Source organism: Syngnathus typhle, linkage group LG22, assembly GCF_033458585.1.
Source record: "Syngnathus typhle isolate RoL2023-S1 ecotype Sweden linkage group LG22, RoL_Styp_1.0, whole genome shotgun sequence".
NCBI lineage: Eukaryota > Metazoa > Chordata > Actinopteri > Syngnathiformes > Syngnathidae > Syngnathus > Syngnathus typhle.
Window position 1 is genome coordinate 1,697,861 of NC_083759.1, and position 23,119 is coordinate 1,720,979.

The following is a 23,119-nucleotide window of genomic DNA, read 5'->3' on the forward strand; positions in this document are numbered from 1 at the left end:
TAAAAGCAAATGCAACGGAATGCCACTGACTGCTGACTCGGCATTTTTCTTTTTAAATACGCCGCTGTTTAGTGGTGAGGATTTGCATTTTTTAAAATAAACCAACAACAACCGCTGCCTCGGTGGAAGAGCGACACTCGGGTGACACGATTGAAGTATTCCGGGGAGGTGACAAGCGGGCGCTAAGAACGATTTAACACGGAATTAGAGAGGCGACAATTAACGGCGCATAAAACCCGCTGGACTCAAACAATCGTGAATCACAGCTAACACACGGCTAAACTAAGTTAAGCACACAAAACCGAAGCGGATGTCGCCTGATGGCCAAAGCTTGCAACCTTGAGGGCGGGCCCCGGGGATACCGGCGCTCTTTTCACGCTCCCGAGCGCGCACGGGGGCAGATTGCGCCACCTTTACGCCACGCTTGACACCGGCGCTTAAAAGCCAGCCGACGATACGCACACGCTTGACATTTCACGCCAGGAAAGAGAGAAGAAAAAGTGTTTTAAGCGGAGCGTTTAGCGGAACAACTTGGAAATGAGTGCAAAAGGGCCCCGGGGCCAGTACTGATGCTGCAAGTTTGGGAAAACGCACGTGTAGCCGCTTGGCTCGGGGAGCTTTGCGCAAATCCCCGCAATTTCCATTTACGACTCTAAAAGCAATCCAAATTGAACAGTCAAGAGGCTTTGATTACAGTGAAGCCCAACCACTGGTCATGTGACCTGGGTGCAACCCACGACAACGGTATTGTCAGGCGATCAGTCAGGCGGTAAATATATTACAGCGATTAAAAGGAAGCGTTTCATATCAACAGTGGCTCGGATTTAAAAGTCCAAACGCAGCTCCTCTTCCGTGTGATTACTTATCCTGAAGCAGATAGATTTAATCTGTCATGACGCTAACAAAGAATTACGAGGACGCGGGCGGATTTGTAATCACACAAATGATTCTTACCTGGATGGTGTTTATTTGGGCGGAGCAAATTGAAATGGAGTCGCTGTGATTTACAGCGCAGGGCCCCCTTTTTTGTTGAGGCGATTAATTTTCATTATAATGTGGATCGCGGGTTGCGCGTGGCATAACAAAGCTGCCAAATGTTAGCGGGCGGCCAATAAATACAACAACAACGAGGTTTTGGTGGCAAACTCTTCAAACACTTTGGTCGGGCTCTTATTTATGTCCACGGTTGATTTAGTGGTTTGGAAAGTAGAGTTGTCTACTGCCGGGAAAAAAAACAAACATTTTTTTTGGTTATATTTTTGGTTGAAACAATCGTGTGTGGTTTACAAGAGGAAATATTAGCAACTCCGCTCCGCCTTTGGCTCACTGGCATATAATCTCGTTACATCAGACAGTCGCTGTCGACCCCCCGTGCGGCTCGCAACTACTCGGACAACGAGATTAGCGGCGACTCGACGCCGGCGGCGTTCGAATTAGCATGTGCGATGCCGGGCGGCGCGAAGATGCGCTACGCTTCTTAATCCTGCCGCTTGATGATCAAGCCAAATACTCCTTGTGGTCGGGATGGATTTGATATGAACTGGGTGAACTGGGACAACGAGATTAGGGGAAGATCGATGCTCACGGCCGCTACCTTTAAATTGAGTTTGAGCGGGGGGGAGTTAATCTTTCTTAAAGCTAAGCTTGCCTGAGCGCTGCTATAAACTCATTTAGAAAGACAACCTGACAACACTCAAGGTATATATTCTTTATCCTCAGTGAACAGGACTCGCAGCAGTTGTTAAAGTCTTTGCTATTTTTTTTCACAAGCGTATTATATCGCGCCCCAGTGACCAAGCTGTGCACACCAGATGTCACAATAAATTGTGCCCATATTCTCCCCTTGTTTTCCGCTTCCCGACTATGTTGTAAAGAAGGCGGACTTAGCGTGACATCCTATCGGCCTGACGCATGACATTCCGCTTCCTAATCTTCCTCCGATTTCACTCTGGTGCCCGGGACAGATTTGACCATCTGAGAGGAGATTAAGAAAGATATGCAGCAAATTAATTGTCGACGCTTCCTGCAAGGAATCCTCATTTGGCTTCACACACATTTGTGTGCGTGTGTGTTGAAGGCTCGCCGATGGCGGCCGGTGCCAGGGGGGGTTGTCTTTCCCCACCGCCACCAGGCAGCAAAGCCAATTTTCCCCGGTGAGTGAATGGGATTTCCTGAGGACCGGAGATAGAAGCCGTCTATCGGCTGGCGCTGGTCCGGAGGGGGCAGCTTGTAGGCCGGGCCCACCCGGCCGGCGTTGCCACAGTGGCCGGCTTTGTGTCGGCCGCTCGCTCTCTTTCACTTACAAATGTGGGTTTGATTTTTTTTAAAAAATATTCGCATGAACGATTTAATGCGAGGTGGAAGCTGTACACTACATTTAGGTTGGCTAACAAAATAAAAAATTTCCGCCGAGCTCAGGAACTCGGGACACTCAGTCGTGCTTCTTCTCGCCGTGTAACTGTCATTTGCGACGCGGGTCATGGATTTGCCGTTTTTTGAATCCTCGGCGTGACTTCCAAGAGAAGTGCAAGTCATTGCACGATTACGGTTGCTGAGCTTCGGCTGGCAGGGTGCTGCCACGTATTGCTTTTATTGAATTTTGTCTTCTGAAGAGTGGTAGGCAATTTCCCTTGATAAATAAACAATCTATTTTTCTGTAAATGCTGCATTGCGCAGCACAGGCGGGGGGAGGTGGGGGGGGCCTGAGTTTCATTTCTACAAAGGCGGAAATGCGGCGCATCGTTTAGTCAGATCATTTGAAATGATTTCAAGTGGGAAAATTGAGTTCCTATAAAAGTAAATTGAGTTGCGGTTATGGAGTTAAGTAATCCATTTACAAATTGCAAAAATAAAAAAATGCCAAAGATAAAAATGAGAGGGTCGAAACAAACCGAGTTAAGCCTTCCCACGATACATGGGAACAAATTGATGAGTCGGCCAAAAGTGTATATTTTCAAGTTCTATTTGTAATATTAATTTGTGCCTAGTACAGACCCTTGTGGGACACCGTAACTCATTATTCACTTTTAGAGTGAGTCTGATTATCTCATTTCTATTCCAATCATTTGATTTAATAACATTGCGGCAAGCTGCAAAAAAAAAAAAAAAAGATGTTTTGGACTGGTGGTATTTTCGAAACACGGCTGGAGTTAAATGAATCTGTGTTCGCTTCATCCTTAACTTGATGCCACTGCACTCAATTTGTTTTCCAACACCAGCCACAATTTGCTCTGTGCTAAAATCAATGCTAAAATCCTTGTTTTCCTTTCTTTCTTTTTTTTCCCCCCCATTACCCCATCGAACAAAGAAAGTGCCACTCCAAAGAACCCCCCCAAACAAGCTGACGTCTCTTTTCGTGTCGTTTCCCAAAGTCGTGTTGAATCACAGCAGTCTGCGGGGGAATAAACTCACATTTTATGAGGGTTTTTTTTTTTTTTTTTTGTCACTGCGCTTCCCTCGCTGATTTCTCCCTCCCCCCTCCCGTAAAACTGTTTTATCACGGCGACTATCAGGACGTCTTCACTCCCTCCCTCTCTCTCTCTCTCTCTCTCCATCATCTGAGTCACTTGCCAAGAGCGGGCCAGGCCGTCTAGCGTCAAGGTTTTTAGGGTGATTGCTTCTTATTTGTGCTTTCCACACGCCGCTCGCTGTTCTGTACCTGCCAGTATTTTCCTGCTTGCCCTTTGGGGGCTCATTTTTCCCTCCTTGGCGTTGATGCATTTGCGCTTCGTGACTTACAGCGTGATGAATATGCGCGAAAAAAAAAAGGAGGCGGCAAAATAATGTCTTTGTACTGTCTTGTTAGCGCTGTCACACAAGCTTTTGTGAGCTTGTGGAGTGGATCTAAAATCGGGAAGCTAGCTTATGCCGAGTTACCCTTCAACTGCAGGCTAACATTAACGCTGTGTCGGGAATAAAATCTGACCGGGACAAAGCCTGGGGGCAGAAACAAAGCTTTTAATAGTGATTAGGGGAAATACTTTTGCTTCAAAGACAAGTGACCCAGATTGTGTTTATGGTGAGCCAAAAAAAAACCTGTATCAAGACCTTGAGGCAAGGAAAAGTTGGGGCAAATAAGCTAAAAGGCATTTCAGTCTCCTTTGACCTAAAAAGGAATATTTTGACCTCAGAAATTTAAATATATATTAATTTCAGACCTTAAATTTGCTTTGTCTTTGAGTAATCAAACTGTTGAAAATCAAATTCGACACCAAGTTCCAATTTCACGAGCCTCGGTAACCTTGGAAACGCTTTTCATCTATTCTCCCACCTTCTTCTTTTGCGAATATGTCAGAGTCGTTAGCCGCATGCTAACCGCCATTAGGAGCCACTCCGCCGAGTGACCTTCACCGGCGGCGAAGGCCACCAATCAGCCGAGGAGCCGGACTCATAAGAAGGGAGGCGTGCATTGACTTATGAGTGCCGCGTATTGATTGACTCGTTTAAAAAAGAAAGAAAGAAAAAGGCGTTTATGAGTGAGTGCCGAGGAGGGATAACGAGTGTCACGGTTTGCTCCCGCATTACGCATTCAAATCATCCGCTACCTGCACAGATTCCCGTCAAGAGCTTTTTGTCCTGGTTTCTGTGTGCCAATCAAGCCGGCTGACTTTTTAAAGCACGCTGATGATTATTAATGTTATTCATCGCCCGATGCCGACGTGCAGATGTGGGTCGCGTGCTCTTGTTGAAAGTCTAAATTTATACTTTTCACAGCACTTCTAAAACATCCTTCTCTTCTACACCAGCCAGAATTTTACGTCCCGTGTGAGGACTTCTTAGATAATGCGCAAACAATAAGATTTATTTTTACGAGCGCACTCAGAGCTTTTTTACACGCTGCGCCATCGTCTTTTATTCGTTTTTCAGCCCGCGTGAAGAAATGAGCGACGAGACGCAACAGAAGCGCTAAAAGACACTTGTTGACTTGTAATTGGTTCTGCTCTCGAATACAATTTGCCCTCAAAGGAAATAAACGTGAATCCAAATAATCAGTCCGAAGCTCTTAAAACGTTTATTAGTCCAATTTGGTCAGATTCCGACCGTAAATGTTTGAAGAGATATGAAGCCGAGTATTCATAGTTAAAGCGTTGCCATATTTTGATGAAGCAAAAAATCGTTTTGTTGAAGGCTGCCATTTTTTCCCCGATCGATTTTTTTTTGTTTCGTGTCAGTTGGCCATCGCGTTGTATCCCGACGCTTATTTTTGTGTTATCGTAGCCTTGCACTAGAAACAGGAGGCATCAAAGGGCTTGGTAAATGTTATGTAAATCATTCCCATCCTGCAATATATTTTTCAAGGAGCGGGGGAAGAAAAAAAACCTCTGCAAGGCCGCATAAAAAAAAAAAAAAAGGGGAAGGAGGAATGAAGCAACAACAACGGCCGCATTTTGAATTTCCGGCTGGCGAATTTGACGCACGCGCCGACGCTCTGGGTGAACATTTTTGCAGCTAATGAAGGAGAAGACGCTCGCTTGCCGAAGACACAAAAGGCAGCTTAAAGGCAGAACAACATTGACAATCAGGGCTGCAGTCAAATCTCTGGCGAGTTAGCCTTGCTTTTTATTTTTTTTTTGGAAGAGCAGCCGCACCGCAGCCCGAGGTTTTCAGAAGCTCTGTTTATCGATTCTTTAGCGCAACCTTATAATTAATTAGGAACAGAAGCATATCATTAAGGAGGAAAAAAGAAAAAAAAAAACCCCGCTGATGTCATTCTCAGGGCCTGGTTACCGAGCAGATTTGCTCACATTCACTTCGCCACATTGTGACGTTACCTTCTCGTGAACACCAATGAAGTTCTTTTCACCCGCTTGCACGCCATTCTTACCTCTTTGCCGGACAGGTAGTACGCCGACAGAAGGCCTCCCACGAAGCGGATGTTCACCTCGAAGACGGACACTTCGGCATTCTGGGAGGCCAAGATGAGAGAGACCGCAAAGATTTAAAAACTCAGACACCGAAGCTAGTTTGACTTAGCAACGGTTGGTGAACTTTTTTTTTTTAATAAATTTTTGAGCGACAGCCGAGTGCGCTTACGCAAACTCTGTTTTATTTGCTGTCTCGCGCAGATTAGAGGACCAAAAAGAAAAACACGGCATGCTCTGTCCTGTGCCAACAACAATTTCAATGTTTTCTCCCCGAGTCGCTGATTGCAAAGTTGGATTGGGCAGCTAATTAATCCCTCGCTAAACGAAACAAAACAAAACGATTTCCTCCATAACCGCTAAGACGTATGAAAGATAGCATAAATGACAATTTTTATTCGGCGTCGGGAAAGTTTTTTTCTTTGTGTACTGCAATAAGTGCTTACTTAGTCAGTTTTAGCACCACTCGGGGCTCGAAATGAGCTCAAGTTTGAGGAGATGACGTCACCTCAGATGAAGGCTAACGAAGCCGCCGGCCGTCAGCGAAGGACACCCACGTCCTCGGTTTTCATCGTCAACCCTTGAAATGATCATTAAATTTGATACCATGTTCCAACCGCATCAGATAAAACCCCGTTAGCAAAAGTTTTTGGAGGTGCATTTTAAGGCCCCCCATAAAAATTCATTTGTCTGGAGAATAATAACCGACTGCACGCTTGCTGCCCGGGTCCTAATTAATAAACATGAATGCAAAATCCATTTTGGTACAAGGGCCATAATTACCAACGTTATTATCTGTACAGGGAAATGTCATTCTCGTTGCTTTCCTATTAGTGTGCATCACACACACGGGCGGGTCGCGACTACCAACAGGCTCTGGACTGCGGCGAGATTGCGTTTAGCATTCAGGTGAGTAAAAGACGTTCTCGGCCGCTTCCTCGCCGGCGTTAAGATTGCTCGCTTTGGCGTTCATCGGGCATGTAAACGAAGGTCGGGCCTTTCAAGGTGCCTTGGCTGGGCTCAGATCGATGACTTATTGAGTGACTGATGCGCGTAACCTTTCGCTAACTCGATCGACTTGATGAGCGTAATAAACACACGCGGGCGTGCACACTCTCATACTTCACACATAAAATTAGGAACGCAGTCACACGCACAAACATGCCCACACTCGGGCAGACACACACACACCCTTATTTCTCATTAAATTACGCAAGCGTAACGAATGTTTTTGACTTGTGCCGACTCCCATGAGCACGACAATATTGATATGGAATGTTCATATCGTTTCATCTCTGCGGTTGTGACAGTGAGGGATGTTAAAATGTTGCCTTGAGATATGCCGACTGGCATCATTTATGAGGCCAGATTGGGTGGCGATGGGCTTACCACGTTGAAGTCCAGGTTCTTCTCCACCCACTCGGTCGCGGCGTCAAAGTCCTCAAACATCTCCATGATGTAGAGCGTATCCAGAGCGTCCACGATGGTGGCGCCCTTGATGCTTCCTGGAAGACAAAATTCAGACAAATGAAGTCACTGAGTTTCCTGCACAAAAAAAAAAAAAGAGATCATAATTCTTTGAAATGCAACCACAAATAATCTAAAGTAGAAATATTATTATTTCCATTAACCAGACATGATCTAAAATGATAAAATAAATCACAATTTAGGGGAATTTCTTTTTTCTTTTTGTCTTCATCAGCGGCTTCAGTCTCGACAAGACGGTTCCGGCGACTCGTCCTTCCTTCCACCTTTGTACGAGTCTCTGGAGGTGAGGAAGCTTTTTTTTTTTTTTTTTCTTCCCCGTGTCTATTGTCTTGTCTCACAGTGCTTCCTCCCCCTCAGCGCTCCTCCTGTTTGGCACTGAGTGTCCACGAGAGTGATACAGATGACTCCGACAGTGACCTGAATACTAATATTATCTCCCCCCCCCCCCCTTTTCTTTTCTGTGACTGATACTAGAGCAAATGGTAAGAGTGCAGTTTGATTCTGGAAGGTCATAGCTTTTCTTCCTTCCTTCTTGGTTTCTGCTGATTTATTCCGTTTTTATTTGGGAGTACAATGCTAGCTCCAATTCCCCACCTTGCAGTCTCTTTGTATTCACTGTTTGTTCTGTCGGGGCGCCATGGGACGACAACGCGTTTGTTGTGTGTGAAGAAACACAAACAGGGGAAGAAAGAAGAAAAAAAAATCAATTGTTAATTCCTTTTTTTTACATTTTACTTGGATTGGAGAAGAACCTCAGGGGATGTTTCTATAGCAGCTTATGGCGCAGCTTACACCTGGGGTATGACAGGACAAGTTTTTGGAGTAAGAGCAGATGATTTTAAAATGTTTTAAGAAGCTTAAAATGTTTTTTTTTTTGTAAACCGCCAGCGGGCCTGGAACACGCCATAAACAACTCTACAATAAAGTTATTCCTGCTGGGCCTACATCATCTTTTTCCACAAAGAATTATTTTCAGCGTGTAAAAACAATGGGTAACTTCAACAATGGCGTTTCCCCAGGTCACACGATCCTCGATGGCCTTTTCTACCTCGTCGCTCCCAAAAAAGATCATCTTGAAACCACTCAGCGTTTAGTGCGCATGACCTGATGTGACTTGCTCGCTTCCTCTTCACTGAGCCGCCGCCGCCGTCATCGTCGTCGTCTACGGCTCAGCTCACATTGCGTAGTCCGAGAACAAACGTGATTCTTTTGTACTCTTGGATTGTGTAACACTAAAAAATGGAAGGTCTTGCGTGTTTTATGTCAGTTTTTATTCCCCCCCCCCCCAAAGAAATAATTTGATTTGCAAACGATCATCGTGAACAAAATCCAACAAACTCAAAGAGCCTCATTAAGTCACTCAGTTGACAAACCCGACCATGACTGAACACGTCCCCCCCCCCCCCCCCCCCCCCCGAGTGTGCCAGTTCCACTTCCTGTTATTGTGCTTTCCTCTCTCGCCTGATGAAACTTGTACCAAGACGTATAACCTCTCTCGTGCCCTGGCGGACAAGAAAAATAAAAAAGCATCCGGCGCGGCTCGCTGACTCAGCAGTCAAAGTGTCATCGCTGTTAAAAAGAAGCCGTGCCCTTGCGCGTTCAATTACGACTCCAATTCTGAAGTCGGATCTCTAATCCGACAATTTCATTCGCCAAGTAAGCGCCCCGAGTGTTCAACGGGGGTCGCCGGCGAGGTTGTTGGCTGGAAGAGATGGTCGGGCCGCGGGCTAATGGCGTAAAAGCACACAGCGTGTTAGCCTCGCAACCTCATATTGCAAACGTCGACAGATTTTCTGGAGGTGACACTTGACACTTGGGGGGGGGGGGGGGGAACGCTTTGCTTTAGAAGAGATACGTGTCCAAATGAAACGGACGGACGGATTTATTGCAATTGTGCGTCCATTAATTAAGCTAATGAGGGCACACAATAAAGGTACACGTTGATATAAGCGTGGTATCTTTCTAGAATGTGTGTGTGTGCGTGCCGCCTTCATCTCGAGGGAAGGCCGCGGCGGAACTATGCCATCTATCTCAATTACTCTCACTGAATACGGGCTTCAGACGCACAATGGCGCGGCCGAGCGGAGGCTGCAGCCGCGGACTCAATGTCAAATAACACAAGCCGGTGAACGACTTGTCTGGAAATACTTTGGGGGGGGGGGGGGGGAACATGTTTTCTCCTGCAATGGATGATAATGTGTGCGTGTCTCTGAGGATTGGGGGGGAAAAAATGAGGGAGGATTTGTTGACAGCTAAATATGCCATCTGACTCAAAGCACGGTTAAACACAAAAGGTGGAGCAGCACGTGTTGACAGAAAATAGAACAGAAAGATTCTTTGGACGTCTGTAAAAACACCAGAAGGAGCTTTTGGATTCTCCCGCTTTAATTCTTTTCCCCGGCTGAAATTTTGTTGGTCCAGAGCGGCTTAAACGCGCCACGTTTGCTTTATTCCACGTTTTGACCTCGCAGCCTCGAGGCTCTGCGATTAAGGCGGATGAGAAATGCATCAGATTACTCGACACGAGGTTGCTGTTTGTTTTTCGGCGACTTCGACGCAAACACGCCGGGCGGGGTGGAGGAAAATAATAGCCACTGTGACATGTTTGCCGTGGCAAGAGAAAGAAATGAGGTTTGGAAAGAAAGGAAAAAAAAGGAGGGACAAATGCCTGTGGGCGCATGACGCGTCCGAGGAAGGGCTCCCATCAGTCTTCTGCACGTCAACAAACGGCAGGACAATGTAGGAAATATTACGGCGGGGCTTAGATTTGTTTTGACCCAAAATAAACAGCCGTCACTGGTTTGACAGGATGTTCCAGCTGCGCTTTGTTTACCAACAACGACAAGCTTGTTCAGTAGAATCTTCGGACACTTACAGACACAGTACGGAAATGACTTTTTTTTTTTTTTAAGCAATGCCCAATTATTTGTGCGAAAGGCAGATCGGAACGAAATTTGTGCCTCGTTTGTGGCGTGTTGAGCGCGTTCAAAGTGTATTTATAGAAGGCGGATGACAAGACGCAAAACTGTGACAGGAGTTTAAATGTGGGATGAAAAGCGTCATCCGACTTTCGACGGCGGCGAGGACGCTCGAATCAAACGCTTTGAACAAACTCAACACCTGCTGTTAATATTCAAAGAATATTTTAGGAGGCGGCCGACAACTTTGTGTGGCCCTCGTTTAGGCCTTAAAAGCTTTACTCGAATAAAACCCATAAATCCAATGGCCGACAGATGGGCAGTTTGACCGTCCGAAAAACCAACACGCGCGCGCCATCAAATGCTAGCGCGGTCGCTCGTTAGCGCGACGGGCATTGACAGCTCCCCCAAATATGAATATGTGATAAGTCTGACATTTAGCGGCGGCCATAGATGGATGGCTCCAAACGACGGCCAATTGGAGCTAATCTAAAGGCCAGGACTGCCGCTGCCAGTGACGCCAAATCAATCCTGACAATGTGTGTGTGTGTTTGCTTTGTGGGGTGTGTGTACTGACCAAACAGGTTGCTGGAGTGGCCTTGCTTGGAAACAGGCCTAAGTTCATTGGAACCCCAGGCGTAGCGTCGGTAGCTGTCCCACGCGTGTTTCATCATCTGTCAGAGGGGGGGGGGGGGGGGGGGGGGGGGGACAAAATGGAGTGATTAGACGGACAGCTGGGCGTGAGTTCCGGGTGCGTACACAAATCCTGTCACGCTTCTTCATGACATCTGTCAAAAGTGAAGAAGCAATTTTGAATTAGGATCTCTGGCATAGTAATATCCAAGGAAGATTTTTTTTTTGGGTGAATATTGATGTTTCTCACTGGCTTCGACGGTAGCTGCCCTCCTCGGCTCGCAAACAACTTGTTACGGTGGCTGTTAATGAACTGGCCGGGGCGAGACACCGGCCGGACCCGTGGGTCCTTCTATCGGCGAGACACCTGCTCGGCCGCCGAATGAGTCAGTCAGTCAGTGAGGCGGGCCGAGCAGCTTAGAAAATCTCATTTTCAGCTCGGCTAGCTCCTCACCTGTCACACGGTGGCTGCGCAGGCAAAGATAAGAGGGCGCTCAGGGGAGCTTCGCCGACAATAACCTCGCCAGATGACACGCGTAGCAGAGGCACTTCAAATTTCATGAAGCTACAAAGTGACCACTAGAAAGCGTTTGCGAACGCAAGCCCGCTTGGCAAGCGCTCACAATACGACCGCAATTTTGCGGTTTCCGTACGAGTACGTGCGCATTTCCGATCTATTTTGTATGGAAAGACAAAGCAGCTGCTCGCCCGACAGCGTCCCTATAAACCGTCTTTACTTTACTAAATATGTATTTAAGGGACCAAATGTCTTCTCCCACGCACGTCGGCTAGGCAGCCGCCGTTAGCGTCCTCCCAGCTCAAGCCCGTTAATTAAAGCTAGCGAAGCTGCTAATTACAGCTCCTCAGCACGAGAGGAGGGTCGAGAGCGCCGAGCTCCTTCGGGATCGCTTCGGTCGTTCCGGGCCCGGAGCCGCCACGTACGTAACGCAACGCGTCAACAAATTAGCTTTGGAAATCTGAAGTGTGACAGCCAGCAGACACCTCATTAGGTACACCTAAACAGAAATACTCGAGAGCGCCGATACGTTAGTTACGAGGCCGTGTTATCGGATTCACAGTCAGCTTCCCGACCTGTTGGCGTTAATTGGATTAACGGCTCAGGATTCTCCAGGTCGGTCGCGGATATTAGGACCCGCTGCTATTTCACACAAGCTAATTGGCTAAAAAGTCAAAAGCGCCAAGTTGCAAGAGGGATCTGGCCCCAGAAAAGAAGCCACCTCAGATGGTCGGTGGGTGCTGCTGCTGTTTGACTTGAAAAGGATACACATTACATTCTCGAATGCTAATGGCGCTAATCCGGTAAACAACCCGTTTGGATGTCTGGTTCAAAAACGATAAGACGATTTTTTTGGTGTCAAGTCTTTCAACATGTGCCAGGACAGGAACATTTCCAGCGCTTTGTAAGCAAACATGAGCTAACTGGTCCAACGTCTAACGAGGCCCGCTCCGGTTCTCTCGGGGAAAAGGAGAAACCGGAGTTGGTCCGGAGTGATTTCCCTCTGCCTGTGCAGCACAAAAAGCCTCGTACGGCCACCGCGGCAGATTATTAACCCGCCGCGCAAAGGTCGGAGGACTATCGACCCCGCCTTTCTGCTCTGTTTCCAACAATCGGCACAAAAACATCTTCATGTTCGCCCAAGCCCTTCGCAAGCCGGCGCATGCTGAGGACTCGGCCGACGCGTTAAAAGATTCCTTTTGATCAAGATGGTTAAAAGAAAAATAATCTTTCTCCTGTTGCATCATCAAAGTACACAAGACGCTGTGGACCGGTGTCAGAAGAACTCAACGTGGGAGGGGGAAAAGAACGAAGCGACTTGGGCGGAGGGGTTCAAACAATGAACCTCAACAAAAGCGGTCGTACCGAATGTCGGTTGCCGGCACGAACGGCCGCTAATTCGCTGTGAAACGTTGCTGCTAACTATTTGAGGAGCCTTTTCGGATTATTCCGAGCAGTCGCACGTGAATCGACGCATGAGCCAACGCGGCGCCGCGTGCTAATCGGACTTCTCGCTGCTCCCTCCTCTGTATGATTAGCATGCTTAGAAAAGCGAAAAGTCCGCTCGGCCAGGTGCGAGCACGCCGCGGCGCTAATGGCAACGAAATGAATACCCGCTCAGCGTGATGAGTGCACTCGTAGAAAGGCCAAGTGTAGCCGAGTGTGCGTGGGCGGAAGCTAAAGATCCAGGAGGACAAAAATAAAAGATGTATTTGCGCCGCGACCATCGACAACAAGTACAAGATGAACATTTGTCGGTCGTCAAGTTTGGATTACTGCCGTCGTCATTTTGTGGAACCATTTAGCTGATGACCTAAGTCAGACGAATGAGCCAAAAAGGATTCAACGGCCCGATTGCGGTTTAATGACGCTGATAAGGGCATCGACGCAAGGCCGAGGCAATACCTGCGCCGCCACGTTTACACGCTGATCGATATTAGCTGATGGCTGTCTGGGGAGGAGGAAGACGACGGGGGCGGATGAAATGGACAAGTGGTGAAAAGAAAGAAATCCATACATCAGTGGGGAGAAGAGAAAAACAAAAACAGCTTCTGGCAGTTAGCGCAACTCCGGCGGGGATGCGCCGCGATGATTGCCCGCAAAGATGTTACAATAAATGCTCGGCGCAGATGTCTGGGCGTGATCCAGAAGCAGTGTGTGCTTTTTTTTAATGAATTGGTTAGCATGAAGCTAACCAGACTTCAACTACAGCACAAAAAAAAAATCCTCAAAAGTCAGCAATTGACGGTTTGTTTGACAAGGTGAACAAATCCCGTCAAAATTGGTCCAGCGCTAAACGACGTCGGCTCGGATGTCAGTTGACCCTTTATGAACTCCGCCGCTGTTTGCTGATCCGATTATTTCAACACAAGATCAATACGGTTACATCATCGGTCAAGGCTGGGAGCGTTTGTCCCCATTGTCACAACACAATGCCATTTAAATCATTTTATTCTTATTATTTTTTAAACACCTTCAATTTCACGCACCTTCACCTCGCCTCATTCACCGTCTATTATTTTATGGGAGCCGACAGATATAATATAGTCATTATGCCACATCTCCGGGTAGACGGAATTACAGTCGCTCCACTCCGGACTAATTAAAACAAGATTTTTTTTTTAAAAAAAAAGGAACAATTCATCAACTTTCTGCCCAACGTATTAGCCACAAAATAGCATCTGTATAATTTGTGACTTGGCATTCAAATGGAATTTAAAGGCCATATTATGGTAATTCCCATCTTTTAGAGTCACTTAAAACAGAATACCTTTGCATGATTAATCATTCACACCTTGTCTTAAAAAAGGGAAGACAATGAAGGCTTGTATTGTATATGAGATGATTGAAACAATAGTCTGAAAATCTGAAAAATTAGAGGCTTGAATTGTTTAATCTTAGTCTCAAATTAAATAAATTGAATTAGAGGTGTGTAGACTTTTGATATTACTGTACCTACACTGGCCCAATGGAATTTTTGGGGGTATTTTATGTTAATTTCTATGGACTCATCAAAGCTTATTCTACTCTATTCCTAACAGCACCTTCTTTTTTTTTCTTTGACCGAAATCCTGAATAATTTAGCTGGTGTGTCTTCTCAACTTCTACAGTAAGCGGGTGTGCCACAACAATGCACCGAGAAAAGGGGGGGGAAAAAATGCAATTAAAAATAAAACAAAGCGCATTATAAAGACGGAGGCCGAAGTTGAACTCGGCAGCTGTCAAGTCTGGCTTGGACGTGGACGTGGAAGAAAGCTGCTCCTTGAATGCCTCGAGGGTGTTTGCGCCAGCGTCGCTAAATAACACTAGTTATCATTATCACTCATTAACATCATTGATTTTGGATGAGGGTTAAAGGTTAAATGAAACACGTTCAGATGCATATTTGACGTTTCCGCATTCACTCTGATGCTCCAAGCTATTTGAAGTTATCCGACAGAAAAATAATCGTAATTCCACCTCAAGTGCGTTTCCCACTTGCTGATCTCACACAAAGTGCGACTGCGCAGCAACTTTTCAAGTTGGCGGCCAAAGGCTAGCTCGTTTGCTGATCGCGCAACTGCGCTCGACGCTAATAAATAACTCGGCTAATTACCCAAAACAAAAAACAAGGAAGACATTTTTGCGTTAGTGGTTTGCCACCCCGCCCGGTGCTTAGGCGGTAAAATATGCAAGGCTAACTCGCAGTGCCAGAATAAAAAGAAATAAAAAAACAGAGCTCTCAAATACACGGCAGATTGAAAAATAAATTGCCTACGTGATTGACAGCCGCACATTCGCTATTAGACCGAATTGGATTTGGAGAATGGGGAAAAAAAAAAATCAGCAGGCCCTGACCCGTGGTGCGGTCGGGACAACGGGGATATTGAATATCCCTTTGCATTTTTCCGCATCGCCATGGCGAGACATAAAACGTCTCTTCAAAGAGCCGCGCCGATGGCTTCAAATCAAAACTCCGCCCGAGTGCTAAGTTGGTTGGTGCCAAAATGCAAAAAGGCTATCAGACGCCGTGGGAAGGTTTCAGGTTTCAAGGCAGCGGTTCCCGACCAGGCTTTTCACATTCAACTCGGGCTTTGGGCCTTTCCAGAAAGCAGCAGGCCAACTTCAGACGACAAATGACATCGAGCCCGGAACTAAATCGATGTAAACCTTTTGCATGTGCGGCGTGTGCAAATATATTCCCCGTTCACCGCACACGCGATCCGATCAATATCCGCTTGAATGCTAATGAGCTAGCCGCGTTTGTTAGCCGCCAGCGAGGACAAGACAAATGACACCTCCTCGCCCGGCTAATCGGAACGCGCGAGGGGTCTCGGCCATTAATGTTGACCTCGGCTCGAGGATTTTACACGCTTGCGTTCGCACGGAATCCCCCCCCCGTCCCCCTGCAGATTCGAAGCGAGTTAGTGATGGCCAGTTGGTATTTCAAGCTTCAGTTTGACGGCTTTCGGGGATGTGAGGAAGCGTATTGATGTGTCTTTATTGACATTGCAATTAGCCACCGTTTGAAGGCATCAAAGTCTATCAGCTAAACGGCATCCGAACGCACCGGCACCATCTCAATGAGTCCTCTCGTGCGGCTAATCCGACGATAAATCTCAGCACCTACTTTATTTAGCGAGCGGGCGAGGGCCGGCGCGTTCGGAATCAGCGTTCGGCTTTGTGCGCGGGAGCGGGGAAGACACGCTGGAAGACACGCTGACACGACGCCCTGATGCGCCATTTAAATTTAATAGCGCACTTTTGAGCACTTAAAACGGTACATCTGAAATGCTCAGAACGGAATCGCCTGCCATCCTCCAGCATCAAAACATCTCTAATTGAGCCCAGGGCACGCACGAGAGCGAGGATCTGGAAATGGTGAGGTTTACGGTACCTTTATGGTTTTTGGTTTTTTTTTGCACGTCTACATAACAATGTTGGGCAAGTGTGCTCAGTTTTGTGTTACTTGGATATAAACTATTGCTAATACTATTTCTAAATATATCAAAAATGACAGTAAAGTCACGCTACATAGCAAAAAGTCAACAATATAACATTGTTTTAAATAGGGTGAGATACAAAAAAAAAAGAATGTAAAGCCACTCAAAGGCGTCGTACAGCCACAAGTCAGCTAGAACAACAACCATTAGACGATTAAACGGAGCCTTTTCGGGAATGGCCGGTAACTTGAGCTGACGTAAACACGCAATTGTGAAGAAGCGGCAGCGGGTCCGGGAGCCAGAAGCAATTAGCTCAATGGTCGATGGATGCAGCCAGGTTAGGCTGATAAAGAAATTCCATTTAAGGCTCTAAAAGGTTAGCAAAGTGGCTAAATGCCCTGTGTGCAAAGGGTTGGATCTATTTAAAAAGAAAAAAGAAAGTGTCGATCCACTTAAGAGGAAGACTCCCGATGTGGTTTTTAATACGGGAACTGAACTGTGACTAGACTTGAGGCTTTCCTTTCCAGCTAGCCTGAAACCTAATCGACTCGCAGTTGTTAGAAACGGATAAAAAGCCTCGTTGGCGGTGTCAAATAACACCACCTCTTCGGACACGTCCCGCCTTTATTATCCTCGTTTATCAGCTTCGAGTTTTGGCTTCCTGGAGAGCGAGAGAGAGCCGCTGACCTGGCGGCTTCTCCCCGAGTCAAATACATTTGGCTGGTGCCACGAACGAGGCGCACATGTTTATCCTTCTGGGACGCGGCCCTCCGTGGGAAACGCCATTGTCAGTAAACAGTCACCCGCTAGTAGCCTTTGGTCTTGTTTAGCAACAACATGCTGCGTTAGCAGAATCTAAAGGTCAAAGTTTTGGCTAAGAGAGATCGGCAAGAATGGCAGACTCATTTGATATTTACTATTCCATGGCCCAGCATCCAGTCAGCCATCGCCGCCTCATGTCATTACGTGCAAATGAGCCAGCTGCCATTTTGATCCTTCAGGAGCCGTACAAAGTCAATAAAAGGAGCCGCTTGCAAGGTTGCCGTGTTTACTGCTTGTGCAGATCACTCCGTCGCTCGTGTTAAGTCGTATTTACTGATTTTTTTGTCCTCTGGGTGTGTTCTTTTTTTTCTTTCCTGTACTTGAGCCACAGGGTTCTGGTGTTTTGTAAAGGTGTCAAATCGATGGCGCCAAACCAAGCTTATTGACGCCGCCATCGCCCGGCCGATGCTTTTTGTCAAACCACGCGTCCCCGACAGCGCCCGATGCCCAAGCGGTCAGAACAACCGAGCGACCTTTACGTGTGATTTATTCCGACGGCGGCCGCTCTTCTGAACCGGGTTGATCCAGAACGTCAGGGAGCAATATCGATAGTCATCTACTTAAAAGCTGGATGGAAAAAAATCTTGGAATTGCTCACGACTCCAACAAAAAGAACATTTGCTTACCAAAGACGAACCAAATGTGCTTTGCTCGCCTCAGAATGCAAAGAGTGAGGGCATCAAAGATGGAATGCTTCCAACTTGCATTTCTAGAGCTGTCCAAAAACTTTTGTCCGTACTGTTTACAATGGCATATAGAGTAAAACGAGTGCAGCACATAAGCCGTCAGCGAATGAAAAAGGGACTCCCTTACCAAAAGCTATGTTGTTGCTTTTACGTCATTAATATTTGATCGGTATAAAAAAAAGTCGCCCCGAGCCAGACCATTGGTGCTCGTCTTTACGACCTCAATAGCCGAGTTGCAGCTGCTTTAAAACTCGCGCCGTCGCCAGATGAATGAGCGCAAGGTAACAATAATAAAATGAAATACAAGTATGACGCTGTCTTGTTTGCATGTCCAAAGGTTGAAAGAGGTGGACTGAGAAAGATAACTTCATGATTGTTAGGCTAAATTTGGACTACAATGGAACCACGAAAGAAAAACACATACCTTAAAATGTGTCATCAGGTGTCAACCGAGATGGAAAAAGTGCCAAAAGCCCCATGAACCGTGTCAATTCCTTTTCACAACATTTATCGCAAACATAACATCAACGGGCGTTGTGAGACCAAAGACGTCATGCAGCAAAATCTTAGATGACTATTGATTCAAACTCGTTCTGCAGCAGAACATTATTGGCCACAAATATTGCGAAATACGCAGCCCGGAGGTTGGGCGCGAGGGTCAACGGAGCCGGCCTGCACGCATTCCTGCCTTTGGCCAGGAGGGGGGGGGGGGGGGGTGCTGCTTGCGAAAGTAAACGCCCCCCTCTTGTCTATCAGATTATTGATCGGCGCTTTTCGGCTGCAAGCAATGGCACAATGTTTCATTCATGCACAGCAGGCGGTCGGTCAATAAAAGCTCTAATTATGATTATAAAATTGTATCTGGGGGATGTCATTTTCAAGCCGAAACAAATGTGGCGTGTTATTAAATAAACGGGAATGGACAGGCCTGGCCGATCATGAAAACAGACAGAGGGTGCATCAACACCTGGAGTTCGGCGTCAAGTTGCCGTCCCTTACCTCCTTGATTTTCGCCCGCCGCTCTCTTGTTGTGTGGTCCAGGGGCTCGCGTCCCGTGGCACCCGGGGGTCTCTGGTACTCGACGTAAGGTAGGTCATTGACAACCTTCCCACCTTGCCCCAAACTCTCCTTGGCAACTTTCTCCTTCTCGTTTAAAATGTCTTGCTTGATTTCATCGGGACGTTTCTGCAGAGTATCCTTGGCCTCCAACAAGGCTTTCTCGTGGTCCTTTTTGATTTTGGACAGGACCTTCTCGTCGCTTGCAGCCGAGCCGGACTCTCCTCCTCCACCGTCCGGTCCGGTGCGGGTGTTGGTCTCCACGGCGGAGGAGTGAAAGAAAACTCCGCTGAGAAGCTTAGTCGAGTCGGGCAGGAAGAAAATCGCTCCGAAGCACAGCGTAATGAAGGCGCTGAACACCAAAAGCAGAATAAATTTCTCCGTCAACCTGAAGGAGGTCGGGTTGGAAGACTTCCTACTCGGGGTGGTTGTGAAAGGCAGAAGAGTTGAAACAGGCATGTTGCTCCGCTACGTTCTGTCGAACAACGACAAACAATGGCTTTCTCCTCCGTTGTTGAAATGACCTCACGTTCGTAATCCGCTCAGACGTCCACCTCCGGAGCATACGAGCTCGACGACGCTAGAGAGAGCGCCGACTTCAAGTTGTCCATAGCTGGGGAGAACGTCAGCAGCTGCTGCAGCGCACTGTGCAAACGCAAAGCCAATCACCCTGATACAGAGGAAGAGGCGGGGCTACATTGACACGGGCCAATCACCTTTTGCTCCGTGACGAGCGGGAAGACCGGGAGGGCGTGGCTTAATAGGCTGCGGATGACAGTTGACATTTTCACCAAACTGGATAGAATTCGAAATAGATGGACGAATAATATCGACAGTTTCGGTGATGAGTAGTGTGCGATGAAAAGAGCTGATTAAAACAATCTAATTGAAGCAAGAAATATACTTTGGAATGAAATCAATTTAAGTCCGATTAGAGGTCCAATTAATTACAAGCGGAAACCGAATAAAGTAGGACTTGTGGATTTCTTACAGGGCTTTGGCAGTCATGTGAGCTTCAGGCCTCGCCACGGTTCTGGACGCTACTTTCTGGCGTGACATTCCTTGTCGACTTAGCCCCGGGACATACGTCACGCGTCTCGAGCTCAACCTTCGGCTCTGGAGTCAGGTGACTTAAGGCCTGTTGCGTATCAACAGCCTTGTGATGGGGGGAAAAGAAGAAAAAAATCTGGCCCTATGTTATAAGTACACATATTTTGTGATGTAAAGAAAAAGACTCAGTTGGGCACTTGAAGGTAATACCAGGTTTTCCTGAAACGCATTTCACTTTACCAGCTTGTTTTGACGGGTGGAGATAATAAAAAAAATAAAAAATCACCTCGTCTCAGCCTGACAGATGCCCGCCGTCGCCATATTGGAATTCTCATTCGCAGGGCGGGCGTCAAGTTGTCAAAATGATAGCGCGCCGTACTTATGATTGTTTCCTCCCCGGGCGCGCGGAGATGAGATTAAATGTTGCCTGGCTTCGCTATTGCGCTTCGTTTTCAAGCGAAGAGCTTGTCCTTGAAGATAGACACAGAATCGATCACTTCTCCCCTCCTGGGTGGCGCCGATCGCCGCGAGGAGTGGACCTTATCCACCGCCGTTGTGGTCATTGTCCAATGAAGCATTTCCAGTCCGACTTTTCAAAAGTAGCTTGGTGCAGCCGCCATAAGGCAATGACTCAAAAAGTCCGACCTATGTTTCTTCTCCTCAACTCGGAGCACCCACATTTCTCATTTGTTGCCATTAAGCTGCTGTGACAGCACGTCGCCAACGGCGGACCGCTCTGCAAAATGACGACAGCGACGCAGCGGGAGGGAAAAAGAAAGAAAGAAAGAAAAAGAGCAGTAGTGGTAATTCTAGCGGCGGATTTGCGGAACAAACTTGGCTGCGGATCAAGAGAATTTACAAGAGAAGCTGTCAACTTGATTTGCTGTCAACGTCCGCAATATACCTCGCAACCAATAGAGGGCATCGTATTTTTTTTTTTTAAATCAAACAATCGAACCGCAAACCAAAACATATTAGTATTTGTGAAAATAGTATATTGTGCCACAACCAATTCTTAAATTAAAGTAAATCTGGCTGCGCAGTTTAAAAAAAAAAAAAAATTAGCCTCTCATTTTTCTCCCGCCAGGAAGTACCCCGAGCCCCTGCTTATAAAACATCATGAAATTATCTTACGTTAGGGTGCAAACAATGAACCCAAATATAGCGGGCTTCACTCTTGAGTAATAATATTATCAGCTGTGTCGACTGTGGAAATGAGCAATCAAGCAAATTGGACGTGCAAAATAGGCCAGGCAGTCGTCACTCGGCGGTTCGACGCTTCCATTTCGCCCACCGCACTCCAAATATAACCTCGCTCCGATCCCATTAAACCGGCACGCGGGCTGGTCGGCCCCCCTCGGACTCTTTTGATTGGTGGGAGGCAAAAAGCAAATAAGCGAGCCGGGACAAAAGCGAAGGTTAAAAGGGGCCGTTGGAAACGGGATGACGAGCGGGACGAGGAGCAACCCAAGCAGGTCGCTAATTGGTTCCGGACCCTGCCGCCGAACCTGACAGCAGCCATTTTGAAATTCTTTAATAGGTATTTCCACAGAGGCTGCCAAACGGAGGCGTGACTTTCTTATTACACTCACCGATGTTGCGCTGGATGCTCTCGCTCTTCCTGCCCTTTCTCTCGTCCTTGCACTCACAGCCAACAACGAAGCGCTCTAAAGAAAACACACAAATATGAAGATGTTTCACATTCAGACTTAAAAAAAATATAAAATACTGTGTCAAGGTCAACGATTTTTGGGTGTAGGCATAGCTAGCGAGCTAGCTAGCTAACTAACATTTGCGCCGGGTAACAGCTCAAGCGAATATTGACGAGGTGACGCAAAAAAAAAAAAAGAAAAAGCACGAGGAGCCTTAACTGCTTTCAGCCTCCAAGGGAAAGCTTCTCTTTGCTTGGAGGAGATATTTGTGTTCATGACGCCATTCGATCGCGACGCTGCGATGATGCTAAATGCGCAGCGCTACACCAGAGAGGGGCATGGGGAACAGTAAATTGTTGGTGCAATTACTGCATTGCAGTTGATCTTCAACAGGCAGTCAGCAGGGAGTAATAAGTTCAACCAATATACAGAAGGAGAAAAAAAAAAACGGCATTCTGTCTATCTCTCGCGTTCTCGCAGGTAATCTTTATTCATGCGCACGCCTCCACCTCCCGTTGCTGTTTCTTCTTCACCTTCTATGATTGCGAAGAACGTCAAGTGTTTGCGAGACGACCGAGTAATCAGCCCGTCGGCTAAACAGAATACATTCAATTGTGACAATTTTTTTTTTTTTATATTCTGCATAAATTCCACATGGAGGGATTGCTGGACATAAATTGGTAACTAGTTAGAATTCCTAGAGGTGCTTCACTCGACGTTCTTTTCATCTTGTATTTCCATCACGTCCAAGATGACGACTATTATGACTCCACCTAGTCAATTAAATTACCTAGTTGTACTAGGTTCATCTTGTTTTTTCTTTTTCAATTACTTCTCTGGTTCTTCTATATCAAACAAATTTGTTTTAGGTTCATTTACCTGACATGTTTCGGCGGAATCTTCCGCCTTCATCAGAGTGTCACTGATGTGTTTGTGACGCGTCTTTATCAGCTGATGGATGAAGGCGTGGCTCACCTGTCAGATTTGACAGATTTGACCTTTCATTTCATCGCTACCTCCACATACTTTCAATACAGAAACACAATATACAGGCAAAAAGAGGGATTCCCCATGGGAGACCCACTTTCTGCCATCATGTGCAATTTTTTTATGGAAGATTTAGAACAGAAGGCACTCTTAACAGCCCCGGACACATACAAACCCACTCTATGGAAACGTTACGTCGACGACATTCTGGAAAAAGTAAAAACAGGACATACACAACACCTCACAGACCATCTCAACACCATAGACACCACGGGTAACATCAAATTCACCCATGAAGAGGAAACAGCTCGATCCATAGCCTTTTTAGACATTAACATACACCACACAGACAATGGTGACATAAGAACAAAAGTACACAGAAAACCCACACACACCGACCAATACCTCCTCTGGACATCAGAACATCCCACTATACACAAACTGTCAGTAGTCAGAACACTATACGAACGTACAACAACAATCACAGATCCGGACGACATAACACAGGAAGAAAAATACATACAACA

At 46.7% G+C, this 23,119-nt stretch overlaps 2 protein-coding genes and 1 long non-coding RNA gene across 7 annotated transcripts in view; 1 reads left to right on the top strand and 2 right to left on the bottom strand.

Annotated features, from left to right (window-relative positions):
- man1a1 (mannosidase, alpha, class 1A, member 1) overlaps window positions 1-19,552 on the bottom strand; it is a 28,755-nt gene extending 9,203 nt beyond the window's left edge. The window contains exons 1-4 of one of the 3 annotated variants that reach the window (XM_061270481.1): window positions 18,847-19,552; window positions 10,845-10,941; window positions 7,251-7,366; window positions 5,825-5,905 (exon numbers count right to left, since the gene is read on the bottom strand). In XM_061270481.1, the coding sequence (XP_061126465.1) occupies window positions 5,825-5,905; window positions 7,251-7,366; window positions 10,845-10,941; window positions 18,847-19,362 (810 nt within the window). In that variant the 5' untranslated portion in view covers window positions 19,363-19,552. Of the gene's footprint in view, window positions 1-5,824; window positions 5,906-7,250; window positions 7,367-7,524; window positions 7,675-10,844; window positions 10,942-18,846 lie in introns of those variants that run through there. The other 2 variants (XM_061270480.1, XM_061270482.1) reach the window with 2 other exon arrangements.
- On the top strand, window positions 5,405-8,303 carry LOC133146630 (uncharacterized). Of its 3 annotated transcripts, none has more exons than XR_009711396.1 (4): window positions 5,405-5,978; window positions 6,665-6,770; window positions 7,564-7,632; window positions 7,707-8,303. It is a non-coding gene; the product is annotated as an uncharacterized LOC133146630 (long non-coding RNA). The 3 variants fall into 3 exon arrangements; XR_009711397.1 differs by having other exon boundaries at window positions 6,696-6,770; XR_009711395.1 differs by lacking the exon at window positions 6,665-6,770.
- Window positions 19,553-19,615: 63 nt separating the features above from the next.
- tbc1d32 (TBC1 domain family, member 32) overlaps window positions 19,616-23,119 on the bottom strand; it is a 37,237-nt gene continuing 33,733 nt past the window's right edge. The window contains exons 37-38 of the transcript XR_009711387.1: window positions 21,546-21,620; window positions 19,616-19,668 (exon numbers count right to left, since the gene is read on the bottom strand). The gene's annotated coding sequence lies outside the window, so the exon portion shown is untranslated. The remainder of the gene's footprint in view (window positions 19,669-21,545; window positions 21,621-23,119) is intronic.